At 39.0% G+C, this 22,121-nt stretch overlaps 1 protein-coding gene across 6 annotated transcripts in view; it reads right to left on the bottom strand.

Annotated features, from left to right (window-relative positions):
* Positions 1-22,121, bottom strand: part of ENPP2 (ectonucleotide pyrophosphatase/phosphodiesterase 2) — a 72,561-nt gene that overhangs the window by 13,424 nt on the left and 37,016 nt on the right. For all 6 annotated transcript variants that reach the window (XM_075141245.1, XM_075141246.1, XM_075141241.1 and 3 more), the window contains exons 9-18: positions 21,430-21,485; positions 19,138-19,203; positions 18,337-18,409; positions 9,731-9,842; positions 8,237-8,362; positions 4,739-4,770; positions 3,798-3,925; positions 1,603-1,690; positions 1,383-1,470; positions 281-453 (exon numbers count right to left, since the gene is read on the bottom strand). In XM_075141245.1, coding sequence (XP_074997346.1) covers positions 281-453; positions 1,383-1,470; positions 1,603-1,690; positions 3,798-3,925; positions 4,739-4,770; positions 8,237-8,362; positions 9,731-9,842; positions 18,337-18,409; positions 19,138-19,203; positions 21,430-21,485 — 942 coding nt within the window. The remainder of the gene's footprint in view (positions 1-280; positions 454-1,382; positions 1,471-1,602; positions 1,691-3,797; positions 3,926-4,738; positions 4,771-8,236; positions 8,363-9,730; positions 9,843-18,336; positions 18,410-19,137; positions 19,204-21,429; positions 21,486-22,121) is intronic.

The following is a 22,121-nucleotide window of genomic DNA, read 5'->3' as shown; positions in this document are numbered from 1 at the left end:
GAATAGAAAAAAGGGACAAGATTAGGATCACTGGAGCATTCTGACGTCTCGTTTTACTAGGCATCCAGCAAAACAAAACTAGTGCTATAAAACACTAAAATATTTTTTTGTTTCCTGTTTTACAAAAAGCCATAATTGTTGCAAAAGGGCAGAAACACTTCACAGGAAGGATCTGGGTAATTCTTACAGCTCAAACCCTCTCAAAATAGATAAAACGGCTACAACTTTACTAGGCAACTACTGCTAATAGGGGAAGCATCAGCAGATCCTAAAAACCTACCTTATCGTCACATGTACACCCTATATCAAAATCTGATGCAGAAGGTAGAGCGACAGGATAGAGTGGTTTAGCAACTTCATCTGGCACAGTTGGCTTATAAACATTGGCTCTCAGTAGGTGATTTAAACTTCCATGGGTGCCATTATTGGGAGCAGGCTTTAATCCAAGCAGATCTATGAAAACACCAAAGATAAATGAATGATGGTTAGACTGCAAATGTGTATGCAGCAGCACCTCTACTGAGCCAAGACATTTATTTGCAATACTGTTTACACCCATGACACGTTAATGAACGTTTTTAATGTAATAAAAATACTAACCTTTTGTCCAAATCATAAAATTGCAAATGCTGTCTGAATAGTATGGTGGCGTTTATGACAAGAAGGTTAATTTGCATCAACAAACTGGAAAACAGTTTTATTATAACTACTCCTGCAGCTTCCAGTGCAGACCTACCGTCAATATGTTGACCTTACACCAACCACCTGGAATGCAGTGTTATTAGTTACCTGCTTTAGAGATAAGGGATAATTACCTTTTTGGTATTTCATGTTTGCAAAAAGAAATTCAATAAGTGAATTACACCTTCAGCTAGAAATTTTTTTTACCCTGGAAAAATCAGTGTTAATGAAAAATCATAATGAATATCTGTATACATTGTCAGATTCTGCTTCATGGCTACAGTAGGAGTGTAGGAAACATAATCATACCATAGAAATGCCATAGAAAACTAAATGATGCCCCTGAGCTGCTCCATGAGACATACAAGTGCAGAAGCGGTCTCTGAACAGAAACCTCCTTCCTAGATTCCTGAGGTGTGGACACCACGCACTGTATTTGATCTCTGCGTATTCGATCTCTGCCAAGCTGCATGCAGCAAAACTATAGTAACCCCCTTCATTGGCCAGTTGCTTGAGTAGAGCAAACTAAGGCCCCTGAGTTTGCCTTCAGCCTTCCTGGCCAAAAGGCAAGTGCTTGGGAAGGGGGGACTGGGGAAGGGACACTGGGAGGGAGTCAGGGCATGAGCTCACGGGTGCCTAAGTGAAGCCCTGTTAGCTAAAACAGCGTGTTTCTCTTGCAATTTCTCAAGCAGGTAGCTTACCACACATGACGTTGTAAAGTTCAATATTTTCAAAAGGAGGTACTTTGGTCTTGTATTTGAATGTAGGGCCATAACCTATAAAGACAGTCTTTAAAAAAAAGAAAAAAAAGAGAGAAGAATACAAAAGAAAAGCATTAAAAGATAGGTTTTTTTCCAGTGAATATTTACATTTTAGAGACCTTCAATGACCCTCCTGCAAAGGTTACTGCATTGCTCATACCTGCATGCTGTTTATCTTGTTGTCATAGCCATGGTCTCCATGGAAGAAACATTTTCCCGTTGGTTTCTTGTAAACGTCCACAGCTTTCCTAAATTGAAAAATTATTAGAAAATTTCCTCAAAGGTGTAGGTATGGTGGCTGACCTGACAACGTACTTTGGGGGTAGGAGGGATAAGGTTACAAGGCAGTGCATTGCTCATCTTTCTTGAATAGCAGTAGTGGGGACTGCAGGCTTATCCAACAACCCAGGGTTTCTCCCTCTGCTCCCACTGTAGGAGGGTGCAATGCTAAGAGCTAACTCTTACTCATTGATAACAACCTTAGCATCTATTTTCTTATTTTCTCAGACTTTCCTCTATCACATAGTCTTCTGCAGACTGGAGGTATTTTGTACCATATTCTTCCAATCCCCAAAAGGCCAACAGAGGCTTCTAAGAAAGCACTTTTGTGATGTTACCATGCTGCAAATGTCATACAATGCTGTAAAATGCTTTCACCTGTTCGCCTTCCACTAAACAAAAACGGGGAGCAGAAACAAAGCTGGAGGGAAAAGAGAAAGATTGTAATGAAGACAAATACTGAGAAAATAAGTGCTGTATCATAGGAACGCTTGTTACTGAAGGGGTTTTTTTACAAAATATGTGGAAGAATAAGTATTGTGTTATAGGAATTATAATTACCTTCTTGTTCCAGAGTACTTTTTTACAGTTTTATGAGGGCCATGTGCAGGCAATACAGGCAGTGGACCAGATTATCCTACAAGTTAATTTCTTCATCTGCAATAAAATGATGCTCAACCACAGTTTGATTTTGGCCTTGTAAATTACTAGAGTTACAGCAATCAGGTCTGTAACTACCATTTTCCTGGCTGTCAATATACAATGAATTACAGTTACATTAACAAATGAATTATTGGTGAATGAGATTTCAGAAAATCTAATTAATGAATAAGCCAAAGAAAGTCTGATGTAATGAATAAGAAATTACTAAATGTAAATCAACCTGGGCCATCCCATCAGTTCCAGTATAATTCTTAAAACTAAAACTTTTATAGGCCTAACACTCCGAGTGTGATTCTTCGAAATGTACATGAACCCTAGCCACAGAAACTGTACGGGGCAACCAGCCAGCCAGCCGGTGAAGTTATGCAAGAAAGCAATGGGGTTTCTCATTCACTGCTTCAGCAGAGTGATCCTTGCATAATTCACGTAAAGATAAGCACAGATGTCAAAAGGCACTTACAACACACTGTGTGTTTGCCTGGCAGTTATACGGGCAAAAAAACCCACCGTAATTTAAAGCTCATAACAGACTACCATGAGCCAAAAGCTGTGTCATCTTCCAAGAACCACTGAGTCAGTTTTATGCATAAAGACCCAACCATTCTCATACTGTAATACACAACATGTGTCAAAAGATCAAAGTAAGAAAAAGAATATATATGAAACCAGAAAAGGGTGCACAATTCATAAACAAAGGCTACTCCTCTCCTGTTCACTCTATACATATATGTGCCAACTTGTTTTTCCTTGCTCAATTTTTAGCTTACTAAGAATATTAAAAACGGCCCATATTTTATAACTGAAAATTCAGAGGCATATGGGGAAGAACAACCCAAAACGGGGTTTTCTCTGAGCTAAAGCATCCTGGTTTTCTATGGATTTGTTTTGCAACACAATACACTGCTGGCGCTTTGATGGCCACCCTGTCATACCCTTCCACATGTTCTTAGGCATTCACCTACTCTGCCAATATTTCCATTTTCTTTCCATTCACCCATTGCACCCACTCAGCCTCTTGTTCCTTAACATCCCCTGGTCACATATGCCTTCGCCTTCCTCCCATATTCCCTGCTTCCTGGTTGGAATAAGCTTGCACCTCATTAAAAAAGCTTATCAGCTCCTATACTTGAGCTAATCAGTCAAAAACCACATAGCTGCTTGAGGAGAAACCCAGAAACCAATCTGGGTTTCTACCTTCTAACCAGCTACTGATTTTCCCAAATTTTAAAACAATTTTGTGTTCTAAGCCACATCCCCCTGCACCAAATGTGATTGAACCTCACCAGAAGTTCAAAATTCCTCTTGCTCATGGGGTACAGGAGTGGGATGCTGACAGACAGGGCAATCCCAGGTGTCTCGTTTCCTCAGAAAAGAAGGCTGAAAATCAGGATGGAAGCAAAAGCGAGAGTTTACCTTGCCACATGCCATTTGCGATCCACCAGTAAATGGACATCCTCAATTCTTCGGTTGTAAGCGTAGTGCAAGCGTTTAGGCAGGTACTGTTTCAAGTAAGGCTTGAAGTGCTGGTCTGGTTTTCTACACTGAAAAATAATGGTTACAAATGACACTGCTGTCGATTAGCTTAGACACGCATAAAACCTTGAACTACAGAAATCAAGCTGTTAAGGTCATTATTGATGATGTCTTGAAAACATCAAGTGTACATCTAGAGTACATGGTCCAGGCCTTTCTGTGCAGTATTTATGTAAGACCAAGGCCCAGGGAGTCATTCAAAGATGTATTTGGAAAGCTTCATTCTCATGACTGTCTTTTTGAAAGCATCATGCAAAACATCACACTTACTTAGCTCACAGATGAAGAATTCTATTCTAACTGGACAAAGCTTAAGTTTCAGAGGAAAGCTGAATGCTCAAAACACATCTTGTCTGCAGATATATTTAAAGCCACCTGGTTACAAAATTTGATTTTTTTTTTTAATCAGTTTTTATTTTAAACACTTTTTTCCATTAAAAACAAGGTTATAGTTGAAGGCTATCAAATGAACTTTTTCAGCGTCTTCAAAGTGCTAGTAAAATATTTACCCTAAAAGATTACTTTCCATTTCTGAAGGAACGAATAAATAGACTCAATTCAGGGAGTCAAAACGGTCAGGGAGATTCTGGCTCTGCACTGCCCAAAAAGGTTATAAAAGCTACTACGGCAGCAAACAGTGGAATTTATGACAAACATTAATCTGTACTCATGAAAGGCACCATTTAACGCTCTTTATTCATGTTAATGGTTGGTTTTCCTGCCTAAAGAGTGAGGAGAGAATGCTGAATAATGCCCCAAATTAAGATGTGAAGTGAGCAGTGCAGTATAGACAAAGATACCTCCCAGTCCTAAATACTTACTGTAAGGTTGGCAACAATCACTTTAGGGTCATCTGTTAAGCAAAGAAAAAAAAAGACAGAAATATAAAAGATGAACAATTTGCAGAAGAAAACACAAGGTAATAACGTAGTTTTACAAAAACGTTCTTCCTAAATGTTGGCTGATCTTTACTAAAAGTACATTGTATATATCAGATAAGATATCCTGAATATGAACTAAAGTTTAACTATATACACTTTACTTAGTGATATTTTAGTTGCTTAGGTAACGTTGCTCACTGTTTTATGATTCGGGACTTGACTTAATATTTATTCTGTTTTCTGAAAACGTATAATTTCAAGTCTTTTGACTGCTTTCCTTTAAAATAAAAAGTCATCCACAAACACAAAGGTTTTCCTTGAAAAATTTTGAAAGCACATTTGAATGCAACATTGCACTTCCTTAGAAGCAGTAAGATAAATATGTAGCATTTCTTGTCTCTTTTAACATTTTACATATTTCATAGGCTACTACAGAGTAAGTGAAAAGCCACAGTATAAAATATTCTAGATACGTCTTTGGTCTATTAAAGGGACATGCAAGATGTAGAAAGCCCAAACCCAGCAACAGTCCACATTAACTCTGTCTTCTTCCGGGGGGGGGGGGGTGGTGGAGAGAAAGCATTTTTCCAGGAAGGAAAGGAGGAAAGAACAGGCTAAGAAAAAAATCTTAGGAAGTTAAAATCTCTTGCTTAACTACTATTTTTTTGTTTGCTTAAGGTATGATCTTGCTGAGCTCGAAATGAGCTCTACTGAATCTCAAAACACAAGCTACAGGCTTATCCATTGCAAAGGTGTTTCTGCAGGCCTTAAGGCAGTGTTATCAATAGGAAAACGGAAGAGGAATAAAAAACTGCTAATTTGCCATTTAAGGGGGCAAATCCCAGTTCTAAAACTAAGAAATATGCTCCTTTGTTCTATGTTCAAACTGCTGATTTATAAGCAATCGCAAGTATTTAAACAAGGAAGCTATGGACAAAGGCCAAAAGAGGAAAATGGTATTGCGGGAACACCAGTAGTATGACTCAGAGGTCAGTCAGAGTAGCTGATCTTTTTGGAAGATATTGCCATTCATCCTCCAAAGAAAACTAATTTTTCTCAGCAATTTGGGAATTCAAGGGCTGAAAGATCTTTAAAAAAATCTTCTCAGACTGAAATACAAGTTTTCAGTAGACTGTGAAGTGCTGGAATTCAGTCTTTATGCTAGTCTAGTATGTTGTGTCAACATACACACTATTATCAACAGATCTTTACACATTCATCCCGTATTCCTAGAGCATAAATAACCAGCTAAATTATCATAGAATCATAGAATAGTTTGGGTTGGAAGGGACCCTCACAGGTCATCTAGTCCAATCCCCCTACCATGGGCAGGGACATCTTCAACTCGGTCAGGTTGCTCAGAGCCCCGTTCAACCTGACCTTGAATGTTTCCAGGGGAGGGGCATCTACCATTTCTCTGTGCCAGTGTTTCACCACCCTCAAAGGAAAAAATTTCTTCCTTATACCTAGTCCGAATCTACCCTCTTTCAGTTTAAAACCATGACCCCTTGTCCTGTTGCAACAGGCCCTGCTAAAAAGTTTGCTGCCATCTTTCTTATAAGCCCCCTTTAAGTACCGAAAGGCCGCAATAAGGTCTCCCCAGAGCCTTCTCTTCTCCAGGCTGAATAACCTCAGTCTTTCATAGGCGAGGCGTACCACCCCCCTGATCATTTTTGTGGCCCTCCTCTGAACCCGCTCCAACAGGTCCATGTCTTTCTTTAGTTTATAGTAAAATAAATACATACATAAATCAGTATCTAAGAAAATTTTACCACATTCTTGTGATTTCTGCTACTATTCTGGAAATCTTTAATCTTCTAAGATCAATTTTTTGTGAAATCTGTCCCCAACCAAAGTGTATCTGAAGTGTTATGAGGGCTGTCCCAGCTATCTGATCTTCCCCTCTACCGGAAGTTATCACCCTTGTAGAATCATAGAATCATTAAGGTTGGAAAAGACCTCTAAGATCATCGAGTCCAACCATCAACCCAACACCACTGTGCCCACTAAACCATGTCCCTAAGCGCCTCATCTACACGTCTTTTAAATACCTCCAGGGATGGTGACTCCACCACTTCCCTGGGCAGCCTGTTCCAAGGCCTGACCACTCTTTCAGTAAAGAAATTTCTCCTAATGTCCAATCTAAACCTCCCCTGGTGCAACTTGAGGCCATTTCCTCTCGTCCTATTGCTTGTTACTTGGGAGAAGAGACCAACCCCCACCTCACTACAACCTCCCTTCAGGTAGTTGTAGAGCGTGATGAGGTCTCCCCTCAGCCTCCTCTTCTCCAGACTAAACGGTCCCAGTTCCCTCAGCCACTCCTCATAAGACTTGTGCTCCAGGCCCTTCACCAGCTTCGTTGCCCTTCTCTGGACACGCTCCAGCACCTCCATGTCCTTCTTGTAGTGAGGGGCCCAAAACTGAACACAGGATTCGAGGTGCGGCCTCACCAGTGCCGAGTACAGGGGCACGATCACCTCCCTGCTCCTGCTGGCCACACTAGTTCTGATACAGGCCAGGATACATGCACACTGCCAGCTCATGTAGCATACATTGCACAAACATAGGTACTTATGTTTATGAGTTTCACAGATTGCATGGTAACTTAAACTGCTGGCAAAGCCAGGTTTGCTCTGATACACCGAACTGGAGCAGCCATGGTGCTGGCACAAGCCCCATCCTCTACTGCTGCCCTGGAGGTGGTAGTCTTCAGCGGAGCAGTAGAGGGGCAGCTGAGTCTGTAATGCTTTAAATCGCAGAGTTAGCTTCACCAGACGACTCCTGCCTGAGCCCTGAGTGCTCTCACTGAAGATCAGCTAATCTCAAACACCAAGTCAGGGTGAGTTTCTAACAGCATGGTACAAAAAGAGCAGCAAGTTTTACTGTCACCATTGGCCCTGAATGCATGCTTTACAGCTGCCTTATATCCTTCAACATCTCCAGCCTGTTGCTATTTAGTAACCCACGCTTCTTCTCATCTGTGCCAAAAGTATGAAGGAGCTACTGAATTCAAAATTAATAATTCACTTTTTTTTTCCATTAGCTCAGCAGAGGTACCAGACACTTTTTTTATATCCAATCTGTGCAGTGCTGAGCTCCCTCAAGTCTCATTTTCATTGACAGAGGGGAGAAGTGTGTGAATAAACTCATGATATATATGCTGCCATGCAAAACTAGCTTCAAGAGTTCCCACTTCTCCTTGCCATAAAAGAGTGGGTTTCAACCCAGAACATTTCAGCCATTCTCTTGGCACAGCTCTGCCACTGTGGGATCTGTGAGCTACAGACTGGGAAGAGGGCAAGCAGCTGATCTTTAGTGGGCTTCCCTCTGAATGTCCCGCCGACACACTGCAAATTTACACCCTTCGTACAATGTCAGCCCAAGGAAGGGATGGCTTCTAGTTCTCAGGACATAAGGGGTACAATTAAATTAACTTACATTTTAGGTTATTGCTAGACCTAGGGCGAATTCGCCCTAAAGATCCAGGCAGCAAAATTATATCTTCCACATTAGTCAGATAGTTGCTTAAAAATTCAGTTCTTTCACAAGTAGTGTCTTCCATCCCTGCAAAAGGAAAATGCAAGATTAATCCAGCTTGAAAATAAACATGTTTTCCAAAACAGCACAGAAAGAAACCCCAAACAGCTTATGTATTCTTTTCTTTTGGATGACTAATCTTATTCTTGTTCTTTCCAGTCATCTAATTCTAACATCAGACACTGGTAGGAGCCAAACTAGGGGTGATTTTAGCACTTGCCTACACAAGAGAAATGCCACTCTCACCGTCGTAGAAACAGTCACCACATATACCATGTGTGCACTGACACATCTCCAAACTAAGCTCATGGAAAAATCAAGGTCTGTTTCTAGTTTAGTGTACTACTTTGGGATTATTTTTTTTTAAACAAAGGCTTTTAAGAGAAGTTGCACACAAAAGGTATTGTCTGTTGGTGGTCTGTTCTAAGGCAGCCACAGATAAACAATTCTCTCCTACAGACGTTTGTGGCGGGGAAGAATGTATTGACAGTCACAGGCAGTTCTCAGCACAAAACTGCCTCCCCTGGAAACCCTTCCTGCCCCTTACCCTTCTCTCCCCACAGCCAGAGAGGAGGCATGTTCCATTTCATTGCTAATGTAGCAGTTCTTGTGAGACTTTCATGAACAAAGATCTAAACAGAACAGGACCTTTGGTAGCATCGCTAAAAAGTTACGCAAAAACAGGTTTATCTCAAACGTGGTCACGTTTTCCTTTAGTAAAATTTCTCCTTCTTTTTGTCTTTGCTAGTATTTACTATTTCTTCTATTGTAAAGTTTCTTCTGATGTCTGAAAGAATGAGACCTACCAAATAGTATCTCTGCTTTTGGGTCACTCTCCATCTGACCCTGAAATATCTTTATACCGTTTTCCTCCTTCCTCCATTATTTTGATGACATTTTCCATCCAAGCTGGACACAGTCCCTTATAGATATTCCACTCTTTCTCCTAGCAGGATAACTTGACCCACTAATTGCCATGGAAATGTCTCACTCTAAAGTCGTACTCCTCCCCTCATGAAAAGGAGAACAGTGCTACTAAATTGTTTCCTGCCATAAAAACTGCCAAAAAGATTACTCTAGGCACATCATAGCCTTCCAATACATGCAAGGAGAGATGCACTTGGATGTGATATCAAAAATGCCAAGCTTTGAAAAACTCTAAGTGGAGATGTAAATACCCAGATCGCTGTTGTGAAAGATAATTGTCCTCCAATGACAATTAACAGGTGAGCTGAGTGGCCAGTCTACACCCACTGGCTGGTTTGGGGGATTTAAACTACCAGAAAAGATCAGCACAAAAATATCTTAAATGGAACTTTCATTTAAGCCACTATTATATGTACCGCTACATTGCTTAAGCATTTATATACTGATAAAGAATATTGTTTATTTTACCATGATCACCAACAAAGATGACATTGACACATCGATGTAGTTTCAACTGTTTCAGTCCATCCATTAGTTGTCCTACTGTCTTGTCAATCTCTCTCAGGGGATTCACCATCATCTGTATAAATATGCAGAAAGGAAAAATGCTAATTCTGTCATTGCAGTGTTATCCCTTGTTCTGCAAATGGAGGTCCTTTGGCAAAACTCTGATAGGATAACCATCCAGGTCAAGAGGCAAAGCCTTGGCTGAGCTGTTACACCTACAATTATTGTACCATTTCCTTTCCTATATCCACACTGTGATTTCATAATGAAAAAGCCCTGCTGAGATGCTGACACAAGACAGCAAAAGGTCTTTATGGTTGATCCCAGGCCTCCCATGGACATGCGTACATTTGGTAAAACGAAGTATAGATATTAGAAAAATGCATGTGACTTTGGGGTTCGATTTGTTTCTTATAGATAAATAGCAGTACTTTTAAAAGGCTATTTTATGTGAATGGTTTAGTCAAAACATGAACACGAAATGAAGTTTGGACTTGGGATTCATATGCCAAATCACTTAATGAAATTCACTTCAAAGGACATCTGATACTAGGATGACAACATGCAAGTCACTTGAGTAGCACATGGGGCTCGGAGGGAACGTTCTTCAGCTTCAAAGCCAAGAGTTTCCAACATCTCAAATGACAGTTTTGGCAAAATTGTCAGCAGGCCCCAGAAGACATGGATACAGTACTGTGATTTCTTCATTTAAGTTTCCTTTTTATTAAGAAACAACAGAAGACACCAAGACATGTTCACAGGATTGTGTTTTCAGCTATAAGAAAATGAAACATTTTTTTACCAGACGGCACAGAGAAGGGAAACATTTTAAAGTAAGATTTTAGGCAGAGGACTTAGATTTTGTTCTGGTTTTGAGAAGAAAACATTTCTTGTCACTATATGCCAACTTCCTCCTCACTTGTCTGTTTGATTTGGCTGGTCCAAGCATCCACAACAAAACATCCTCCCAGTGACAAACAGAATGCTAACAAACTTTGGATGAGAAAAAACTAGATTTTGGCAGAATTTTCTGAGAAGAAAAAATAAACACCACGTTAGCGTGACCCAGAAAGAAACGGTTCAGAAATTATCCCTCTGTCTGAGTCATTAAGGGATAGATGTTAAACGAGTCTGATAGCTTATAAGATGAGACAGGAAATGTCATCTCCCATGTGGCACTATAAATACACAGAGAAGCAGCTCATGAAAGATGGAATCACGGTGGGGAACAAGAGGAACAGTTTCTGCAGCATATGGGAGTGGTTCAGGCAAAGGGTGAAATTTTGAAATATTTTAATTCAGGAAAGCCTAAGTAGTCAGTTTAGGTAAAACTTTAAAACATTTTGAGTTAATAAAAAAAGAAAATATTGTCTGTTTCAGAATTCTTCCACTCTCAAATACAAAGAGTTTCTTCAATGAATGGGAATTCCATTTTTATGAAACTCTATTTGTATAACATCAATCGTATAGGGAAATACAACTTTTACTTAGAATCCAAAGCTTATTCAAGGAAGTTGGAAATCCAGATGGATTTCCCATTAATGTTTACTTTTGTCAGCAAGTTTGAGCTTCTTTTAAAAAAAAAAAAAAAAGGCAACAATACTTCCAGCGATTTCAAGGATTCATGAGTGATGGTAATTTTGTTTAGCTACCCTCTTCACCAATTTAATCTGTAAAACTGCAGGGACATTTCTGAAACAGTAAGAAAGTAAATATAAATGAAAAATCCTGGTTTTAAAAGAAACAAAAAACTCACACAGAAAACCACAAAAAAAAACCCTTCAACTTTGCAGTTTTCAAAGCAGCTTACTTGTGTTCAAAGCAGCTATTAGAAAGGCCCTCACCAATATTTCTTCATCTCATTGCATTCTATCTCTCTTCAGTTTTAAAATTGAGCTATCTTTTATTATTCTATATGATGCTCAAGTTTTTCTCCAAATGGTCTCTGCAGTCTAAGGCTGGCTGTAGGTGGCATATTCAGACAAGGATTTTTTGTGTGGACATGCTGCTCTTACAGCTCATGTCCTTTCTCAGATGCAACTTCCAAAGAGTTATTGGTAAACAAATAAAACTCCTGCATATATCTTTCTTCACCTAATATGTTGATATCAAGACTTTAGAAGGCTGTACAGAAACATTTTATCTTTCAAGATATCTCTAAGATGGTGCTACAATAACGAGTTGGTACTATTGGGTATGGGATCTGAGACATACAGACCACAACTGGATTATCTCCTGAGTTTTCCCTTAGAAGAAGCTTGATTAGAAGGAAGAAAGAATTTCACTTTATCCTTTTTTTTTTTTTAAATTGGTAGGATCCAGCTTGTACTATATTCCATTGCTCTCAAACAGCACCAAAAGATTAACTTGCATATGTGATGGGACCTCTTGTGTAATATCAGGATGTTTTTTTCTGAAATAATAGTGATAAATTTTCACAGTTGATTTATCAGGAAGAGTTCTTCAGGGATAAGTTTGGATGACCTTTTCATCCAGAGAAAGAAAGGAAAAAAAAAAGAGAGAGTCACATATGCTCACATCAGTAGGAATGTTACAAGCTATCTACTACACTTCATGCCAGAAGGGTATAACTTGGAATGGCAAATTAATGAGTAATAGCAATATTATCCACAGCAGTTATCAGTTCTCCTCTCAGGTAAATCTGTGTTAAAAGTTCTCTGGAAAAGTCTTATACCTGATAATTTTTTGCATGTCCCTGTGTGCCATATCTTTACACTTAAAGAATCAGTCTTAAAATAACTGTTTTAAGTTGAATCATGCAAGAAGTCAAAAAACACCCCCACAAAAAAGCTATTGAGAAGAGTGTTTATAGCCTCTTGTAGGATACAGTGGAGTGTCAAGGCTTTTGTTTAAAGCCTAAAGAACAAATATTTAGGTTGTTTATTTGAAGAGGTTTTGAATTATTCAGTTAAATTTCTGAAAGGAAAGTAATACTGGTCTATAACCCCTCCCCTTAGTTAGTTCCAGGTGGAGAAAGACAGTACACTGAGGAATACACTTTTCCTCCGCTTTCACCTTTTCCTAGTAAAGCAATTTCTATTTGACCTTTTTTTCTTGTGAAAACAGACTGCACCACTTCTAGTGCAAATACAGCATTCAGAAACCATGTAATCAAGAATCCTCTACCCTCCAAAGTCACAAACTGGCTTTAAAATATATATTTTTTACAACTTTTAAAAGTTCTTTCCCTTTTAGATTTTATGAGTCACATTTTCAAGACTTTTCCACAACCACAATGACTAGACACAGAATCTCAAATAACCACCAGGCTCCCAAGAGCTGAGGCGTTAAGGAGGCTACAACATATTGCAGAATTTGTAATAGCTCAGAAGGGTTAGCAACACTGGTAGTGCCTTCCCAGGGATTTATCTGACATTGCCTCCAGCTGATGGCTGGATTTAAAAATATAAAGAGATTATAAAGATGACTTTCCCTAACGCAAACAGAGTCTGAAACAAGAAAAACATAGCTCCCAGAAGACTTGGTCTGGTTTGGCTCCTTTCCTTTGGGTCCTTCAGTACATTTATAGAAGTTTTGTCTGAAAAATCCCAACCTGAAGCATGGAGTGAACTCCCAAGTTCAAAAAAATAAAGCTAGAGTAGTGCCTAAAAAGTGGCACTTCCATCATAAAATTTTGGAACATATGTAAACTTACTTTCTTCCGACGAGCTTCCGCAGCATATTGATCCACTCTATGTACTTTTCTTCTTCTTTTCTTTGGAGCTGCAACTGGTCTTTCCTGTCTCCTCTTAGGAGGAAGCTTTCTCTTAGGTCTCTTGGGCGGAGTAAGAGGGGAGCCATAACTACTCTCCTGTACTGGCGGGGAGAGATGTCTGGACTCAGAAAAAAAGCCTCTCTCGACTCACATCAGATAGTAAAGCTACCTGTGCCAGCTAACTCTGAAGCACAAATACTGTGGCCTTTTCAAAAATCTAGGCATCTGGACAATTTAGGATCTGTCTGTCTTTAAGGAGGAAACCACCAAATTGTACTGAAAGCAGAACAGCAGTTACGAGAGCGTACAGCATAAAAGCAAATTAATCTGGTGTTTCAGAAGATAGGTGGGGCTTCTGGTTTTGAAAATATATAGTTGTGTGGGGTTTTTTATTGATCAAATATTAATCCGTTAATATTATCAAAATTTAAGTAAATTTAATTTCAATTTATGTAAAATTCATGGCATAAAATTTAATGACTCTCTGGGGTAGAGTGCTGGTGGAAACGCAACATTTCACTTGGATGATGGTTTAGGTATGAGTACGAGAGCCTGTCCAGTCCGAATGGCTTTCTGCAAGGTTTCCCACACCCACTTTTTGGCTGAATCAGTGACACTGGGTACCCTCATCAGTATCGTTGGCAGGTGCCACCATTGTGTGCCGTGCCATGCACCCTACTGAAATAACCAGAACCCCACTAGCCACTATTTAGGGTCTGCAGGTGAGACTCAGTTAGCATGGAGCTTGTATCCTTCAAATCAGCTAGGCAGGGCATATTTATTAGTGGCAGTGCAGAAGCTGCACTGCTACCTGCCTTATTACCAGCTTTATGGGCAATCTGAGAATTTAATTTCCTAGCACTTTCAATATGGCATCTTGTTGGGTAATATTATTGTTCATAAATGTACAAATACTACCTGAGATAGGCTTACAGAAGGGAAAAAAAATTTTAAGACATAACTGGAAAAACTACTATCTCATTAATCAACCTGCTCATAATTTTAAACTGTACCACTCTCACTGACTTTAACACAAGTTGAAGGTTCTTGGCACCACTCGGGATTGCGTGTGAAGTGCTGATAAATGACACCTACTGGGAGATAGTAACTAAGATATGCTGTGTATAACAGAGCACGCTGAGTGGACTTGAGAAGAGTCAGAGATTTATGATGATATTTAACTTCTATGTACTTAGGCAGCTTCTCACAGTTGTTCAGTTACAGAGCTATGTAAACAGGGAAGGGAAGGAAGGGGATGTTACCATCTGCCATGCTGTTTCATTGCTTCCAAGGCAAGCAGCTGGAAAGGAGATTCTAGTCCAGTCTCATTCGTCTCTCTCCAGAAAGGCATTTTAATAAAGCAGCACCAGAGTTTTCTGTTTTTAAAACGCTTCAAGCTTTGTGCAGTCCTGATGAGAGGAGCGGCAGGGAGAGGAAGGATTCTCATTTTACTGTCTCTGAATCGGCTCAGACAGAGCTCCACAATGCAAGAAACACGCGAGCGCAGGAGACCCGGGTCTGAACACTGAAAATGGCCGTCTCAAGACAGCATGTTAGGGGAGCAGCAGGAACGGCTTAGCAGTGCCAGATTTCGATGTGTTTTAGAGCTCTTATGGTAGCATATTTCTAGAATTATTATTTTTTAAAAAAAAGAAGATAGCTTGGACAAAAAAAAAAAAAAAAAGCCAAGTTCTTATTAACCAGCCAAATCTTAGTCTTGCTTGAGAAGAGTCAGAATAGAGTTATGAAGGAGGGAAATGAATCCCTCCCCACCTACAGAAGGGAACTGTAACATCACAAGGGTAACTAGCCAGCCAAAGCTCTGCTTCTTGACCCAGACGGACCAACCTACCAGAGTTCAACTGCAGAAGCACAGAGGGAAATAAAAAATATATGCAGAAGTAAATCAAGAGCAAGCACATATTTGATAACTTCCATAACTACTCCTGGAAATGTAATGGAACCCACTAAAACACTTCCTAAGAAGTTTATTCATGTCCCACAAAAAAAAACAAACCCAAAGCCAAAAAAAAAAACCCCAAAACCTAGACCACCAACTCATTTGCACTGAAATTCATGATGTTAGAGGACATGCAAAGTTACATTAGTGGACACTGGCCACAATCTGTATTCCATTTATATCAACAACACTGGCAATTCACCAATTAAGTTTAAGTGCATCTAAGTCCCATTATTTCTAGCTTTTAAGACACTCTGCACATAGTTGTTGTGCATGTCCTGTGAAGCTCTCAGTGCCATCTGCTGAAGTCTAGAAGCTGAAAATTATCAGTCATGGACGTCATTAGACCTTAAAGGTAATACATTTAAAATACATTTAAAACACTGTTTGGCATAAGAAGTGCTAGTAAACACCCACTTTACTCTAATGGACTTTTGTAGGATGTGGAGGTTTTCAAGGTATATTCCTCAAGCTACAAAATACAGCAAGAAAAACTCAGCATAAAATCTTCACTCTTCAAAAGAAGAAATTAGAAGCCCATCTTAAATATAACATAGGATTGTTAAGAGCTTGTTTTCAAACATTATTGTTTGGCTGATCTGCTTTTGCATGAAGAAAAATGAAGTGGTCAGAACTACTCCAACTGTCTAACTGCTGCCAGCTGTATACAAGAAAAGAATGATTTCACGAGGAGGTCATGCTCTCGGTATCAAGGAAGCAGCAGAAAGGGATCCCTTTGAGGACTTTCTTCCCAGCTGATTTATGTAAATTTCATAGCTCCTAAAAATTATATTGAAAACAGTGTCAAGAGAAACAATATAAACTACTTCCTAGCTTTTCTATCCTGAAACCAGGCCCCTAGCAAATCTCAGCATCTGTATACTTACACAGCTATATTCATTTATTCAAATTTCCATTCACAAAGTTATGGCCACTGTTTGAACTGCAAACCCATACATGCTCATCTGCTAACTCGTCTGTTCTCAATTTGCTAAAAATCAATCTCATGCTCTTCTTGTGTTTAACACAAGTGGCATAAATCAATTTATTTGTAAAACTTTCATAAGCTATTAATTCACACTTATTAAGAGCCTAAGTTTTGCCTTGCAATTAGAGGTCAACCTTCAGATAACCATCCAGAAGAAGCCTCAAACAATAAGAGCCTTTGGGGGCTTTTTGCTTTTATAATGACTTTTCCTATGATGATACAATTACACTTCACTATTTAGACACTTATAATTAACCTGAAACTAGATTACCGCATTGGATGCTAAATTGGTTTTCTTAAAGACTAAAATTTAAGGAACAAATCCAATGACATCATCTTCATATTCTCCTTTAAGTCCATGGAAAGAGCCCCACAACTCTGTTCAGAAGGAAGTGGTTCTCTACAGATAAATAAAATTAAAATTGTCAGTCATAAGCTACACATAATATTTGTAACACGCCAGTAAGAGGAACTATAAAGCATCATTGAGTAATATATCCTTGAATCAGAGAGCTCTCATTACCAATACCTTGCTTGACTGAGTCAGACATCTCTCCTGTTGTGAGCCAAATGACAACATGGAGACGTATAAATGCCTGTCAATTTAGCAAGAGTATTGGCAGATTTTAACCACTGCTTATCCAGAAAAAGGACTACTTCTTCCTATCCAGTATGATGCTTCAGTGCTGGTTTGGAATAATTCCTCACACCCACTGCTTTGGGACCATGGCTCAAACTGCTCCAACAGGGATGCTACCCACAGCAAGTGGATAACCGCTGCAAACTTATTTAAACCACCCAAATAACTCAAGCATATTAAAAAAGATTAATGCTGCTTCTCTTTGCTCTCTCCTCCACTAGAGAACAGCTATCAGATGTATACCAAACAAGTAAGAAACTACTGCTGGGTACCTGGTTGCTTGGGGAGATTTGTATTACCTTCACTCCTCCATTTTCGAAGATCTGCAAACATTTGTTTACTCTTTAAAAAGCATGTATAAAAAGTCCTAAAGTCTTGTAATGGCAACGCAGGTATACATTTGCACTGAAACTAGGGGACCTTTGCCAGATGTCAGAGATCATCGGAGATGTCAGAGATCATTGGAGATGCCAGATCTCAGCCACCTGAAGTAGTAGGATATTTGGGTGCAGAATTTACTTTCCCTCCCACAAATTCCAGACAAGTGCATAGTCTTTAAATTCTTGTCACCTGGACAGTGTTGGCAGGGAAGCAGTATTCATCAGTCCCAGCCAGCTACCCAAAGCTCAAACAAGGGGTTAACTACTGTAGTGTTTTGCACGTAATTTTTCATTAAAATACCTTACGGTGGTTCAAAACTTTTTCCAAACTCAGCAGTCTGGTCCTGAGGGAACAGTGCTGGCAAAGCTTTCTGAACCCCTGTAGGGCCTATATGAAACTGGAAATAGCAGCTTTTTATAGTTCACAACAGACTGGAATTATTACTGTAGCTACTGCAGGCCGTCAGCTTTAAAGAAAGCTTTTTCTTCTCTGCATTTTTCCTCAATATTTTCTGCATTATATTTTTATTACTTTTAAGAAGGATAAATAGTTTGAGGAAAGTTAAATTATGCTGTTGCACCCAAATATACTCCTGTCTTTGCCAAATAAATCTTTCCATTTGCATTATCATATCACACAGAGAAATAGCCTCCTGAAAGGCATGGGCAGTTCCTTCTCTGAGAAGTGAATCTTACATAATAAATCCTTAAGACAACAACTTTGCTTTCTCTGGCAGTGGGGAAGCATTCTGCAGAAACGGGTGAAAAAAAGTTGCTAAAAATGTTACTCCTGAGCAGTGGCAATTATTCAAAAAACATATTTGAGCCATGTGCTTTTTCTGCAGAAGAAAATCTATACTAACCTCTGAGTTGAAAGGACCATATCTGTGGCCAGCAGCATCTGGTTGTTCAGAGTAGAAAGCGTAAACATAAGGTCTGAAAGAAAGAAAGGTCTTGTTCAAGATAGCTTTCCTTTGACAACAACAAAAAACCCCAGACCTGTTAGGTCAAGTCAAATCAAGTCAACTTTCCAATGAGACTCAGCTTTATGGAAAAAGAACTGTTTCTCAGTCATGTTTCCATGGTATGATTAAGCAATTAGTTGTTCTACAGTTTTATTAAATCCAAGAACACATGCAGGGAGGCACATGGGGTACCATCTGAGGACACACGCTCTTTCTAAGTCTTGCAGGAGAGATCACAACAGCAGCTCGCGTAAGCTTTACAGCCAGCAGCATGTGGGAACTTGTGTGCTAAAAAATACTCATAATTAAAATCTTAACATTTTCCCAGTCCTCAGGGTCCAGTTCTGCAACTGCCTTTGCCTGTAAGATTGTTAAACCATATTAGACTCAGTAGGATAAGAACAATCCAAGTTAATCCATGTAACTAAATGCTTCTTGATAAGAAATAAATTCATACCATACATTTATTGAGAAGAAACAAAATGCTTATGGTTAAAAGCTGAGATTAAAAAAAAAAAAACCCAAACAAAAAAAACCCCAAAATGTAAACACAAACCCCCAACAAATACTGAAATCAGTGATAGCGTGTAACAGACAAAAATAATTTTTAGAATTAAATTTCCCCTCACTCTTCCAGCTACTTTTAGGGAGAAGACAAGCTAGCAGTTATCCAACAGCAGATGACAATAAGTGAATTACCTTTCATTGTCTGGAAGTGTTAGCCACTGCAGTATTGTTAATATCCTGCGCTCATGGGGGATGACACTGGACCACAAAATACAAAAATATATCTTGTTATCGTAGAATACAAAAAGCATCAACAAAGCCTTGCTCTGAACTGATTCTAACATGATTAAAACCAATCTTAATAACATCATTTTCTTTTACTATGCTGTATCTTCTTTCTTGCTTGCTAATGATTCTTATTTTGCAAACAAAATCACTTCAGATTTCCTGGATGTCCACATACTCCAAAAGAAAGATGATTAAAAGTTTGTAACTGGAGTCAGAACTTAAGGCAGTAAATCTAACTGTTCCAAATAGGAGTGAATAAAGTCCATTCTGGTAGTTTTAACCCAGATGAACCATTTTTATGCACAATGGTGCTACCATTGGATAGCTGGTATGAGTAAAAACCATTAAATTGCTCACATCAGTATGGGTTTAAACGACTATCCTGCTCTGGCAGTCTTGAAGACACTGGAAAAGTTCCCATTGACTTAATAGCAACCAAACTGAGGGCTAGGCTGGTGTAAATCAAAACGGAGCCATCTGAAACACCAGGTCATCAGCGTGGTGACTTACACAACTTTGACAGCTTCTCCCTCTGCAGAACAGACTCATCCTATTTCACTGCTCGTATCCTGAGACTTCTCACTTGGCTGCTGAGGCCAAGTTGATGCTATGAGAATGACTAACCTTAAAAACAGCTGTTAAACTTTCAAGTATTTAATCTTAGGAAAGCTTGCAGGCCAGTGACCACGCAGTTATTTTAATACAGTAGCATAGTCAGTCCAGATTCCTTTAGATCAATAGCAGAATCCCAGCACAGGAATAATACACAACTATCTCGGATTCACCATGCTGAATTGAATTCAGCACTCTTTGGAAACATCCGACAGAGAAATAGAGATGCCAACAGCCATTTTGAAATAAGTTTGGTTTTAATGCTTTGTACAACAGTGGTCCTCAGTCTCCAACTACACAGAGAACTTTCAGTTGTAAAACAACTATATAAATTGAGAATTTATGCTAAAATTTGCAAACAAGACAATATCATAAAGTGGAATAATAATCTTGGGTATGGCCCAGTTTCAAACTTTTATTAATTGTGCAATATGAAAAAAAATCCATTATTTCAATTAAGTCATTTGTGACTAAGATGTTTTCAATACTTCTGTTTTCCTAAAAGAGTTTGCCTGAATTCTCCCCCAAAAAAACATTCTGTGACCCAAATTAAATAATATAGGTTAAAGGCATATATATTTCATTCATACATAAAGTGGCTGTCTCACTCCGTTACTATTGTCATTCATACGACATATGCTTGGTTACTTTCCGTAACATTTTATATCCCCAAACATGCATTGGCCAGGGTGTTTATGGTGACTATGTAGTTGTAGGGCTTAGGAATCACATTAATTTCTTTGTTTTGTAGAGCACCAGACTGGAGCACTGTCAGATAACCGTCTTGCAAGCCCAAACCTATCATCAGCTTTGTACGTGGTACATTTTATTATTCCCTCCATATGCTATATAATATTTAGAGTAGCAAAGAGCATTATTTCTAATGGAATCACAAAAAAAAGTCAAACTCCCATAGTACTTCAGTCTTGACAGTTTGCCTATTTTCTTTGCTCCTGCAATCCTGCCACTAAAATGAAAGAAGGAGATTGATCCACATGAATTCCTCAGAACTCAGAAATTATCGAAATTCATTCATTTTCAGTTAGGAAGATACGTCTTAGTAGCGACAAGGGAAATTAATTTGGAACCAAACAAAAGAATAAACAGCAAAGATCCTCAAGGCTGTCTTTTAGGAAAGGAAATTGAATATCTTACTCAAAGGTCAGACTGGATTCTAAAATGAGTGAGTCAGTCAGGCTTTTGAGTCAGTTAGGCTGTTGATGTCAGATGACATAAGAGGACAATAAAGGAGTCTTCCACAAACACTCAGAGGACTAGGAAACATTGTTAGCAATACTAAGGAGGCAAAACAACACACTGTGAAATGAAAGAAAGTGATTTTTTACATAGTCACACATCTTTTCTTCAGACAACTGCTAAAAATCTGTGTATGAACTTAAAGCAGCAACCTGTAGCATTAGCTTTCGTTATCAGAAACATTGCACATATGAAACAAGGGAGGGTTACAGGTACAGTCTCCAAGCTACCGAATGCCTAGAGTAAGGAAAATGACTTAATAAACACTTGTATCAAATTAATTCTGAATTATTAGTTACAAATCTCCAGAAAACAGAGGGCACTTACACAGACCAGAAAAACGTGCCAGCTTTCACCCCTTGCTTGGCTGCAGTAATCCAAATCTAATGAGGAAAATATAAGAGGATTAGAATGTGTTCAGATCTTTAATGACCCTCTGAAATCAAAAGAAAATGTTTTCCAAGACACATTCTTCTACCCTGAGCCTAGAAGTGAAAATTGCAGTCTTCAGCCTGCATCCCTGATTCGAACACGTGGAGTGACAAACCTATGCAAATTCTGTAGCAGTGGATCAGCTGCTGTGCTGTAGATTTTCACCCCTAAATCTCTGTGTTGCTTTTAATACAAAGCATTAAGATTCATGGCCAGAAATTTCTCCAGTATTCCACTTAACTTTCAAAAAGCAGCCATTAGTCACCTGAGCCTTTTAGTGTTCAAATTTTGGAGGATACTCAGTTAGGAAAGAATACAGCTTAACACTAATCAGTGTCTGCATAAATGTCCCTCTTTCCCCATATTCTACCATCAGTAGCCATCCACAGAAAATGTGTTAGGAAGGAGTAACCAAAAAAGGGTGCAGACAAGTCAGCAGGGGTATAAAGAAAGCAGGGAGGGGACACCTTCCTCCATACACGCTTAAGAACTTTTTGAGCTCACCTGAAGTGATTGATGGAAATGACGGAAACAATCTGCATGAATTTTTCAAATCCTTTTTTTAAGCCTTCAGATTCCATATATTT

Source organism: Calonectris borealis, chromosome 2 (genome assembly GCF_964195595.1).
Source record: "Calonectris borealis chromosome 2, bCalBor7.hap1.2, whole genome shotgun sequence".
Classification (NCBI taxonomy): Eukaryota; Metazoa; Chordata; class Aves; order Procellariiformes; family Procellariidae; genus Calonectris; species Calonectris borealis.
Note: the sequence above shows the minus strand (reverse complement) of the source record. Positions and strands in the feature narration are given on the sequence as shown.